At 34.7% G+C, this 12643-nt stretch overlaps 1 protein-coding gene across 1 annotated transcript in view; it reads left to right on the top strand.

Moving 5' to 3' along the window:
- LOC141171740 (uncharacterized) overlaps nucleotides 1-12643 on the top strand; it is a 199764-nt gene that overhangs the window by 20391 nt on the left and 166730 nt on the right. Inside the window, exons 7-14 of the mRNA XM_073655384.1 lie at nucleotides 679-861; nucleotides 1334-1516; nucleotides 3330-3512; nucleotides 3980-4153; nucleotides 4906-5091; nucleotides 7224-7406; nucleotides 7872-8045; nucleotides 8794-8979. Coding sequence (XP_073511485.1) covers nucleotides 679-861; nucleotides 1334-1516; nucleotides 3330-3512; nucleotides 3980-4153; nucleotides 4906-5091; nucleotides 7224-7406; nucleotides 7872-8045; nucleotides 8794-8979 — 1452 coding nt within the window. The remainder of the gene's footprint in view (nucleotides 1-678; nucleotides 862-1333; nucleotides 1517-3329; nucleotides 3513-3979; nucleotides 4154-4905; nucleotides 5092-7223; nucleotides 7407-7871; nucleotides 8046-8793; nucleotides 8980-12643) is intronic.

Genomic DNA, 12643 nt, shown 5'->3' with positions numbered 1-12643 from the left:
CCTCTGTCTGAAATCTTGCAGGGAACACCTGGTCGTGACCGGTTTATGGTGAAATTATGTTCTTTCCACTACTGAATTATGGCCCCAACAATGCTCACTGAAACATCTAGTAATTTAGAAATTCTTCTGTCACAAATGGCATCAATGTTTGAAACAATAAGGTTGCGAAGCTCTTGAGACAGCTCAATGGTTTTACCCATCATGAGATGTTTCTTGTGTGGCACCTTGGTAATGAAGCATTCTTTTATAGGCCATCAGTTGAACAAGCTGATATTTTATTTTACTAAGTGGCAGGATTGCTTTGTTAATACTGATAGATTTCAGATTGATGCTGTGACTTTGCATGGCTTTTTGCACCTTTCTTTCTTCATGTGTTCTATACTTTTTCCCTGTGTAATTTCTCATTATTATGCATAACTTAATTTATGGACAGCTATGGTTTGATTTTTTTTGCCTGTGTGGATTGGATGGTTTGTTACCGACATCTGGTGAGAATTTCATGTCAATAGAACCTTTAGAAATATATTTATTTAGAAAATTGGTGATGTATTCAACACTTATTTCACCCATTGTATATAATAGCCTTTCTGTGATGTTGAGGTGATGGGAATTATTTTATTAAAAAAACGGAGAACTAAGGAATTTTAAGTTAAATGTTTTGTTTCCTTATATAAACAGAAATTAACCTGGAAGGTGGAAACCTACAACTACCAAACCTAAATGTGGGGGGCTCGCTTGGTCAGCAAGGTGGAAAAATTGAATTTGGCAGTGCTGGGGAGGCACATTCTTTTGGAATTAATGGAAATCATGACATTAATGGTGGATTTAGCATAAATGGGATTAATCAGGAAGGAGGAGGCAGTAAGTTATTAGTAAATATGAACATATCTAGATAAACCTAAAAGGTGGTGGGATATTTTTCACAATTTTATTTACAAAGCTATACAGTTAGAGAAAACATTTTTTGCAATTATTTTTTTTTTTTTTTTTTGAGGGGGGGGGGTGGAAATGTCAACATTTCTTTTTCCCAAAATGAAATGAATTGACATGAAAGGCAAAATATGTACATAGGTTTTAACTAGCAATGGGTGGGGCTTAGTTGGTAAAATAATTGATAAAGATTGGTGATGGGTAAAAAAAACACGAAATTATGGATCAATTTAAAATAATTTAAAGTAAATAAATGGGAGAAGGAAAACTTAACACTTCTACAGTGTATATAAGATAAGTACATACTAGTCTTTCTGTGCTGTCGAGGTGATGGGTATTATTCTATTAAAAAAGGAGAACTAAGGATTTTTTAATGAAATGTTTTGTTTCCTTACATAAACAGAAATTAACCTGGAAAGTGGAAACCTACAACTACCAAACCTAAATGGGGGGGGCAGCCTTGGTCAACAAGGTGGAAAAATTGAATTTGGCAGTGCTGGGGAGGCACATGCTTTTGGAATTAATGGACAACATGAAATTAATGGTGGATTTAATATAAATGGGATTAATCAGGATGGAGGAGGCAGTAAGTTATTAGTAAATATGAATATATCTAGATAAACCTAACAGGTGGTGGGATAGTTTTCTTCTTTTTTTTTTTACAAAGTTGTACGGTTAGAGAAAACATTTTTGCAATTATTTTGTCGATTCTTTGGAGGAAATGTCAACATTTGTTTTTCCCAAAATGGAATGAATTGATGTGAAAGGCAAAAAATGTACGTAGGTTATGGTAACTGGATTAGTTGGTAAAATAACTGGTAAAGTTGGTGATGGTGGGTAGAAAAAAAGCATGAAATTAAGGGTAAATTTAGAATATTATCTGAAGTAAAAATAATGATGACAAGGAAAACCTAACATTTCTTCAACGTATACTGCTGTAAGTACTGCGGGTGAAATAAGTATTGAACACGTCACCAATTTTCTGCATAAATAAATTTGTAAATGTGCCATTGACATGAAATTCTCACCAGATGTTTGTAACCACCCATCAATTCCACTCAGGAAAGAAATCAACCCATAGATGTTCATAAATTAAGTTATGTGTAATAATGAGAAATGACACAGGGCAAAAGTATTGAACACGCTCACTGAAATTTATTTAAAACTTTGTACAAAAGCCTTTGTTGGTGATGACAGCTTTGAGACGCATCCTATATGGAGAAACTAGTCGCATGCATTGCTCAGGTGTGATTTTGTCCCATTCTTCCACACAAACACTATTGAAATCCTGAAGCTTCCGTTGGCTTCTTCTATGAACTCTGAGAGTTAGTTCTTTCCATAAATTTTCTTTTGGTTTCATGACCAGTGATTGGCTGGGCCATTGTAGCAGCTTTATTTTTTTTCTCTGAATCCAATTGAAAGTTTCCTTGACTGTGTGTTTGGGATCATTGCATTGCTGAAATGTCCACCCTCATTTCATTTACATCATCCTGGTAGATGGCAGCAATTTGTATCAATAATGTCTTGGTACATTTCTCTATTCATCCTTTCTTCAATTTCATGAAGTTTGCCAGTGCCGTATACTGAAAAATAGCCCCACACCATGATGTTTCCACCTCCAAACTTCACTGTTGGTATGGTGTTTTGGGGGTGATATGTAGTATGGCTCTCTATGGGTGGTCTTTGTCTCTTGGACAACTTTTCTGATAATTCTTTTCACCCCTCTGTCTGAAATCTTGCAGGGAGCACCTGGTCGTGACCGGTTTATGGTGAAATTATGTTCTTTCCACTACTGAATTATGGCCCCAACAATGCTCACTGAAACATCTAGTAATTTAGAAATTCTTCTGTCACAAATGGCATCAATGTTTGAAACAATAAGGTTGCGAAGGTCTTGAGACAGCTCACTGGTTTTACCCATCATGAGATGTTTCTTGTGTGGCACCTTGGTAATGAAGCATTCTTTTATAGGCCATCAGTTGAACAAGCTGATATTTTATTTTACTAAGTGGCAGGATTGCTTTGTTATTACTGATAGATTTCAGATTGATGCTGTGACTTTGCATGGCTTTTTGCACCTTTCTTTCTTCATGTGTTCTATACTTTTTCCCTTTGTAATTTCTCATTATTATGCATAACTTAATTTATGGACATCTATGGTTTGATTTTTTTTGCCTGTGTGGATTGGATGGTTTGTTACCGACATCTGGTGAGAATTTCATGTCAATAGAACCTTTAGAAATATATTTACTTAGAAAATTGGTGATGTATTCAATACTTATTTCACCCGTTGTATATAATAGCCTTTCTGTGATGTTGAGGTGATGGGAATTATTTTATTAAAAAAACGGAGAACTAAGGAATTTTGAATGAAATGTTTTGTTTCCTTATATAAACAGAAATTAACCTGGAAGGTGGAAACCTACAACTACCAAACCTAAATGTGGGGGGCTCGCTTGGTCAGCAAGGTGGAAAAATTGAATTTGGCAGTGCTGGGGATGCACATTCTTTTGGAATTAATGGAAATCGTGACATTAATGGTGGATTTAGCATAAATGGGATTAATCAGGAAGGAGGAGGCAGTAAGTTATTAGTAAATATGAACATATCTAGATAAACCTAAAAGGTGGTGGGATATTTTTCACAATTTTATTTACAAAGCTATACAGTTAGAGAAAACATTTTTTGCAATTATTATTTTTTTTTTTTGGGGGGGGGGTGGAAATGTCAATATTTCTTTTTCCCAAAATGAAATGAATTGACATGAAAGGCAAAAAATGTACATAGGTTTTAACTAGCAATGGGTGGGGCTTAGTTGTTAAAATAATTGGTAAAGATTGGTGATGGGTAAAAAAAACACGAAATTATGGATCAATTTAAAATAATTTAATGTAAATAAATGGGAGAAGGAAAACTTAACACTTCTCCAGTGTATATAAGATAAGTACATAATAGTCTTTCTGTGCTGTCGAGGTGATGGGTATTATTCTATTAAAAAAGGAGAACTAAGGATTTTTGAATGAAATGTTTTGTTTCCTTACATAAACAGAAATTAACCTGGAAAGTGGAAACCTACAACTACCAAACCTAAATGTGGGGGGCATACAAGGTGGAAAAATTGAATTTGGCAGTGCTGGGGAGGCACATGCTTTTGGAATTAATGGACAACATGAAATTAATGGTGGATTTAATATAAATGGGATTAATCAAGAAGGAGGAGGCAGTAAGTTATTAGTAAAGATGAATATACCTAGATAAACTGAACAGGTGGTGGGAGTTAGAGAAAACATTTTTTGAAAGTCTATTGTTTAGTTTTTGGGGGAAATGTCAACATTAGTCTTTTCCAAAATGGAATGAATTGATGAGAGACGCCAAAAATTGACATGGGTTATGGTAATTAGTAGTGATGAGCGAGTATACTCGTTAGTCGAGATTTATGAGTATGCTCGGGTGTTTTCCGAGTATCTTCAGCATGCTCGGGTGTTATGTTTGAGTCAAGCCGTGCACATGATTTGCGACTGTTTTACAGCTTTAATACATGTGAGGAATGCCTGTTTCTTATGCATTCTTCACATGTATTAAAGCTGTCAAACAGCCGAAAATCATGCACACGGCGTGACAAAAACATATCACCCGAGCACGCTGAAGATACTCAGTGAGCACCCAAGCATACTCGCTGAAAGGGTTAACAGAACATACTCGCTCATCACTAGTAATTAGCAGTGAGTGGGGCTTGGTTGGTAAAATAACCGGTAAAGATTGGTGATGAGGGGTAGAAAAACATGAAATTAAGTACAAATTTAAAATATTTTTTGAAGTAAATAAAAGGGAGAAGGAAAACTTATAATTTTCCCAGTGTATTCCACAGTAAGTACATAATAGCCTTTCTGTGCTGTCGAGGTGATGGGAATTATTTTATTAAAAAAGAGATCTAAGGAATTTTGAATGAAATGTTTTGTTTCCTTTTATAAACAGAAATTAATCTGGAAGGTGGAAACCTACAAATACCAAACCTAAATGTGGGGGGCACACTTGGTCAACAAGGTGGAAAAATTGAATTTGGCAGTGCTGGGGAGGCACATGCTTTTGGAATTAATGGAAATCATGAAATTAATGGTGGCCTTGATATATCAAGTGTGATTAATAGGGATGGAGGAAAACGTAAGTGAGATGTTGAGGTGGTGGGCATTTATATATTAGCAATTGTAGCAATTAGAATAAGCCTAGCTCATTTTTGTCATAGTAGTGGGAAAATAAGCTATTGCAATATATTTTATAATAGCAGATAGTTGCTTAATTTCATTGTTTAAATAGATAATATTGCCAGAAAGGAGGCAAAATACAACTGTCCAAACTAAATATAGGAGGCGTCATTGCTCACCAAACTGGAACAATTGCATTTGGGAAAACTGAGGAGGCAAAAACATCATACATCATATGTAGGTCCCTGTCTTTGTCACGGGCTCGAAAGCTGAGCCCGCATTTTTCCCGACAGATGATGGTTCAATTATTCAGCCATCATCTGCCTCTAGCAGCCTTCGGCAGAGCTCCATTTTTAACATGTTAAATGCCGCTGTTAATTTCTTAACATGTGCCGGCAGAGGGGCACTTCATTAAATATGTCTATCAGCCAGTAACGTGATCACAGGGTGCAGATGGCTTGCCATGACAGCCGAGGGCTTGTTGACGACCTCCGTGCTTGTCATGACAGATTTCCTGTAAAAGCCAGCTAGTAGCTGACGTTTATAGGAGACTGTGATTTTAGCTTCACATAGCAGCAGTGATTCACTGCTGTATATAGCATAAGCGATCAGATAATTGCAAGTTTAAGTTTCCTGAAGGGTATAAAAAATATAGTAAAAAGTGAAAAAAAAAAGTTTTTATAAATATGAAAAAAAAAACATATAAAAGTTCAAATTACCCCCCTTTTGCTCCATTAAAAATAAAGAAATTAAAAGAAAATAAAAATTACACATATTTAGCATTGTCACATTCATAAAATTCCAATCTATCAAAATGTAAAATAAATTAGTCCGATCAATAAACAACATAACAAGAAAAAAATCGGAACTCTAGAATTATGTTTTTTTGGGCACCGCAACATTCCAATAAAATGCAATAAGAAGTGATCAAAACATTATATATAAATAGTATCAGTAAAAAAATGTCAACTCAGGGCTCAAAAAATAACATCTCACACAACTCCATATCCTGAAAATTGAAAACGTTACAGGTCTCTAAAAATTTTGACATAAGCAAAATTTTATTTTGAAAAAAATTCCTTTTTTTCACCACTTAAAAAGAAAAAACTTTACATGTTTGGTATCTGTGTAATCATAGTAACCTGGAGAATCATATTGCCAGGTTAGTTTTACTCTATACTTAAAATAGTAAATAAAAACCCCAAAACACAATTATGGAATTGGACTTTTTTTTAGCATTTCAATGTGTTTGGAATTCTTTTCCCACTTTCCAGTGCATCATATGATAAAATGAATGGTGTAATTAAAAAGGACAATTCATCCCGCAAAAAAAAAACAAGCTATAATGCTGCTATGTGGATAAAAAAAATAAAAAAGTTATGGTTTTTGGTAGAAGGGGAGGAAAAAAAACAAAAAAGAAATAGTGGAAATTGGCCGAGGCGGGAAGGGGTTAAGGTGATGATTACAAACTGAAATTCAAAGATTTAAAAGAAATGATATATATTTTGCTAGGTGTGAGAGTATTTTTTTTTGTTGGGGCAGAAGTGCTTAATAATAGTAGTTAAATTATTTGCTTCCTCATTTAACCCTTTAAGGACCAGAAATTCATTCAATCAAATTAGTTTTAGTTTAAAACTATGGGAAAAATATGTCCCTTGGTCCTTAAAGGGTTAAACAGAAATAAATGATTGCATAGTAGGCTAAATACAATTCTCCAACCTAAATATAGGGGAGGGGGGTGTACTTGATGACCAAAAGGGAAAGATTAAGTTTGGTAATTGAGAGAAAGACTTTAGAAATTAATTGAAACCATGGAATTAGTGGTGGACTTTAAATAATAATTGAGCTCAATAAGGAAGGAGGGAAACTCTATGTGAGACAAGTAATGATACACAACCTTGCTAAGAAAAAGTCAATGCACCTAGAGATAAATTACGATTATTCAATGATTGTTGAGGTGATGGGCATAAATATGTAAAAAAAAATGATTGAAAGAATTGGAATTTGTTTTTGTAGTGGTAAAGAAAAATTACATTATAGAGAAATCATTTAATAATGCAAGCTACATGAATTATTCCTTCATTTAAACAGAAATAATTGACTTGAGCGGAAGGAAAATCCCACTTCCCGATTTACATCTGGGGGGTGCCGTTGGTCAACAAGGTGGAAAAATTGAATTTGGCAGTGCTGGGGAGGCACATTCTTTTGGAATTAATGGAAATCATGACATTAATGGTGGATTTAGCATAAATGGGATTAATCAGGAAGGAGGCAGTAAGTTATTAGTAAATATGAACATATCTAGATAAACCTAAAAGGTGGTGGGATATTTTTCACAATTTTATTTACAAAGCTATACAGTTAGAGAAAACATTTTTTGCAATTATTTTTTTTTTTTTTGGGGGGGGGTGGAAATGTCAACATTTCTTTTTCCCAAAATGAAATGAATTGACATGAAAGGCAAAAAATGTACTAAGGTTTTAACTAGCAATGAGTGGGGCTTAGTTGGTAAAATAATTGGTAAAGATTGGTGATGGGTAAAAGAAACACAAAATTAAGGATCAATTTAAAATAATTTAAAGTAAATAAATGGAAGAAGGAAAACGTAACACTTCTCCAGTGTATATAAGATAAGTACATAATAGTCTTTCTGTGCTGTCGAGGTGATGGGTATTATTCTATTAAAAAAGGAGAACTAAGTATTTTCGAATGAAATGTTTTGTTTCCTTACATAAACAGAAATTAACCTGGAAAGTGGAAACCTACAACTACCAAATCTAAATGTGGGGGGCATACAAGGTGGAAAAATTGAATTTGGCAGTGCTGGGGACGCACATGCTTTTGGAATTAATGGACAACATGAAATTAATGGTGGATTTAATATAAATGGGATTAATCAAGAAGGAGGAGGCAGTAAGTTATTAGTAAAGATGAATATACCTAGATAAACTGAACAGGTGGTGGGAGTTAGAGAAAACATTTTTTGAAAGTCTATTGTTTAGTTTTTGGGGGAAATGTCAACATTAGTATTTTCCAAAATGGAATGAATTGATGAGAAAGGCCAAAAATTGACATGGGTTAAGGTAATTAGTAGTGATGAGCGAGCATACTCGTTAGTCGAGATTTACGAGTATGCTCGGGTGTTTTCCGAGTATCTTCAGCATGCTCGGGTGCTATGTTTGAGTCAAGCCGTGCACATGATTTGCAACTGTTTGACAGCTTTAATACATGTGAGGAATGCCTGTTTCTTAGGCATTCTTCACATGTATTAAAGCTGTCAAACAGTTGAAAATCATGCACACGGCGTGACAAAAACATAACACCTGAGCACGCTGAAGATTCTCGGCACCCGAGCATGCTCGCTGAAAGGGTTAACAGAACATACTCGCTCATCACTAGTAATTAGCAGTGAGTCGGGCTTAGTTGGTAAAATAACTGGCAAAGATTGGTGATGATGGGTAAAAATACATGAAATTAAGTACATATTTAAAATATTATTTGAAGTAAATAAAGGGGAGAAGGAAAACGTAACATTTCCCTTGTGTATTCCGCAGTAAGTACATAATAGCCTTTCTGTGCTGTCGAGGTGATGGGAATTATTTTATTAAAAAAGAGATCTAAGGAATTTTGAATGAAATGTTTTGTTTCCTTTTATAAACAGAAATGAATCTGGAAGGTGGAAACCTTCAAATACCAAACCTAAATGTGGGGGGCACACTTGGTCAACAAGGTGGAAAAATTGAATTTGGCAGTGCTGGGGAGGCACATGCTTTTGGAATTAATGGAAATCATGAAATTAATGGTGGCCTTGATATATCAAGTGTGATTAATAGGGAAGGAGGAAAACGTAAGTGAGATGTTGAGGTGGTGGGCATTTATATATTAGCAATTGTAGCAATTAGAATAAGCCTAGCTCATTTTTGTCATAGTAGAGGGAAAATAAGCTATTGCGATAAATTTTGTAATAGCAGATAGTTGCTTAATTTCATTGTTTAAATTGATAATATTGCCAGAAAGGAGGCAAAATACAACTGTCCAAACTAAATATAGGAGGCATCATTGGTCACCAAACTGGAAAAATTGCATTTGGGAAAACTGAGGAGGCAAAAACATCATACATCATATGTAGGTCCCTGTCTTTGACATGGGCTCGAAAGCTGAGCCCGCATTTTTCCCGACAGATGATGGCTCAATTATTCAGCCATCATCTGTCTCTAACAGCCTTCGACAGAGCTCCATTTTTAACATGTTAAATGCCGCTGTTAATTTCTTAACACGTGCCGGCAGAGGGGCACTTCATTAAATATGTCTATCAGCCAGTAACGTGATCACAGGGTGCAGATGGCTTGCCATGACAGCCGGGAGCTTGTTGACGACCTCCGTGCTTGTCATGACAGATTTCCTGTAAAAGCCAGCTAGTAGCTGACGTTTATAGGAGACTGTGATTTTAGCTTCACATAGCAGCAGTGATTCACTGCTGTATATAGCATAAGCGATCAGATAATTGCAAGTTTAAGTTTCCTGAAGGGTATAAAAAATATAGTAAAAAGTGAAAAAAAAAGTTTTTATCAATATGAAAAAAAAAACATATAAAAGTTCAAATTACCCCCCTTTTGCTCCATTAAAAATAAAGCAATTAAAAGAAAATAAAAAATACACATATTTAGTATTGTCGCATTCATAAAATTCCAATCTATCAAAATGTAAAATAAATTAATACAATCAATAAACAACATAACAAGAAAAAAATCAGAACTCTAGAATTATGTTTTTTTGGGCACCGCAACATTCCAATAAAATGCAATAAGAAGTGATCAAAATATTATATCTAAATGGTATCAGTAAAAAAACGTCAACTCAACCCCTCACACAACTCCATATCCTGAAAATTGAAAACGTTACAAGTCTCGAAAAATTGCGACACAAGCAAAATTTTATTTTGAATAAAATTTCCTTTTTTTCACCACTTAAAAAAGAAAAGAAACTTTACATGTTTGGTATCTGTGTAATCTATGACCTGGAGAATCATATTGCCAGGTTAGTTTTACTGTATACTTAACATGGTAAATAAAAACTTAAAAAACAATTGAGGAATTGGACTTTTTTTTTGCATTTCAATGCACTTGGAATTCTTTTCCCACTTTCCACTGCATCATATGATAAAATGAATGGTGTAATTAAAAAGGACAATTCATCCTGCAAAAAAAAACAAGCTATAATGCTGCTTTGTGGATAAAAAAATAAAAAAGTTATAGTTTTTGGTAGAAGGGGAGGAAAAAAAACAAAAAATAAATAGTTTAAATTGGCCGAGGCGGGAAGGGGTTAAGGTGATGGGTATTTCAAATTACAAACTGAAATTCAAAGATTAAAAATAAATGATATATATTTTGCTAGGTGTGAGAGTATTTTTTTGTAGGGGAAGAAGTGCTTAATAATAGTAGTTAAATTATTTGCTTCCTCATTTAACCCTTTAAGGACCAGAAGTTCATTCAATCAAATTAGTTTTAGCTTAAAACTATGGGAAAAATATGTCCCTTGGTCCTCAAAGGGTTAAACAGAAATAATTGATTGCATAGTAGGCTAAATACAATTCCCCAACCTAAATATAGGGGAGGGGGGTGTACTTGATGACCAAAAGGGAAAGATTAAGTTTGGTAGTTGAGAGAAAGACTTTAGAAATTAATTGAAACCATGGAATTAGTGGTGGACTTTAAATAATAATTGAGCTCAATAAGGAAGGAGGGAAACTCTATGTGAGACAAGTAATGATACACAACCTTGCTAAGAAAAAGTCAATGCACCTAGAGATAAATTATGATTATTCAATGATTGTTGAGGTGATGGGCATAAATATGTAAAAAAAAAAAACGATTGAAAGAATTGGAATTTGTTTTTGTAAAGGTAAAGAAAAATTACATTATAGAGAAATTATTTTATAATGCAAGCTACATGAATTATTCCTTCATTTAAACAGAAATAATTGACTTGAGCGGAAGGAAAATGCCACTTCCCGATTTACATCTGGGGGGTGCAGTTGGTCAACAAGGTGGAAAAATTGAATTTGGCAGTGCTGGGGAGGCACATGCTTTTGGAATCAATGGAAATCATGAAATTAATGGTGGATTTAGCATAAATGGGATTAATCATGAAGGAGGAGGCAATAAGTTATTAGTAAATATGAATATATCTAGATAAACCTAACAGGTGGTGGGATATTTTTCATAAAATTTTTTTACAAAGTCGCATGGTTAGAGAAATTTTTTTTGCAATTCTATTGTTCATTTTTTGGAGGAAATGTCAACATTTTTCTTTCCAAAAATGGAATGAATTTATGTGAAAGGCAAAAAATGTGCATAGGTTATGGTAACTGGCTTAGTTGGTAAAATAACTGGTAAAGATTGGTGATGGTGGGTAGAAAAAAAAAGCATGAAATTAAGGGTAAATTTAGAACATTATCTAAAGTAAAAATAAAGATGAGAAAGAAAACCTAACATTTCTCCAATGTATACTACGGTAATTACTACGGGTGAAATAAGTATTGAACACATCACCAATTTTCTACATAAATAAATTTATAAAGGCGCTATTGACATGAAATTCTCACCAGATGCTTGTAACCACCCATCCAATCCACTCAGCAAGGCAATCAACCCATAGAAGTTCATAAATTAAGTTATGTGTAATAATGAGAAATGACACAGGGAAAAAGTATTGAACACGCTTACTGAAATTTATTTAAAACCTCGTACAAAAGCCTTTGTTGGTGATGACAGCTTCGAGACGCATCCTAAATGGAGAAACGAGTCGCATGCATTGCTCAGGTGTGATTTTGTCCCATTCTTCCACACAAACACTCTTGAAATTCTGAAGCTTCCGCTGGCTCCTTCTATGAACTCTGAGCCTTAGTTCTTTCAATAAATTTTCTACTGGATTTATGTCTGGTGATTGGCTGGGCCATTGTAGCAGCTTTATTTTCTTTCTCTGTATCCAATTGAAAGTTTCGTTGTGTGTTTAGGATCATTGTATTGCTGAAATGTCCACTCTCATTTCATTTTCATCATCCTGGTAGATGGCAACAGATTTTTATCAATAATGTCTTGGTATATTTCTCCATTCATCCTTCCTTCAATTACATGAAGTTTTCCAGTGCCGTAAACTGAAAGCAGCCCCAATCCATGATGTTCCCACCTCCAAACTTCACTGTTAGTATGGTGTTTTTGGGGTGATATGCAGTATGACTCTCCACGGGTGATGCTTCACCCTTGGACAACTCTTCTGATAATTCTTTTCACCTCTCTGTCTGAAATCGTGTGGGGAGCACCTGCTCGTGGCCGGTTTATGGTGAAATGGTGCTTTTTCCACTACTGAATTATGGCCCCAACAGTACTCAATGAAACCTCCAGTCGTTTAAACATTCTACTGTAACCAATGCCATCATTAGGTTTTGCAACAATAAGGTTGTAAAGGTCTTGAGACAGCTCAATGTTTTTACCCATCATGAGATGTCTCTT

The sequence above is a fragment of the Phyllobates terribilis genome, unplaced genomic scaffold (assembly GCF_046119375.1).
Source record: "Phyllobates terribilis strain yellow unplaced genomic scaffold, ASM4611937v1 Scaffold_12__6_contigs__length_324123572, whole genome shotgun sequence".
In the NCBI taxonomy this organism is placed as follows: domain Eukaryota; kingdom Metazoa; phylum Chordata; class Amphibia; order Anura; family Dendrobatidae; genus Phyllobates; species Phyllobates terribilis.
The sequence above is the reverse complement of the archived record's forward strand: the minus strand, read 5'-3'. Positions and strand labels throughout refer to the sequence as shown.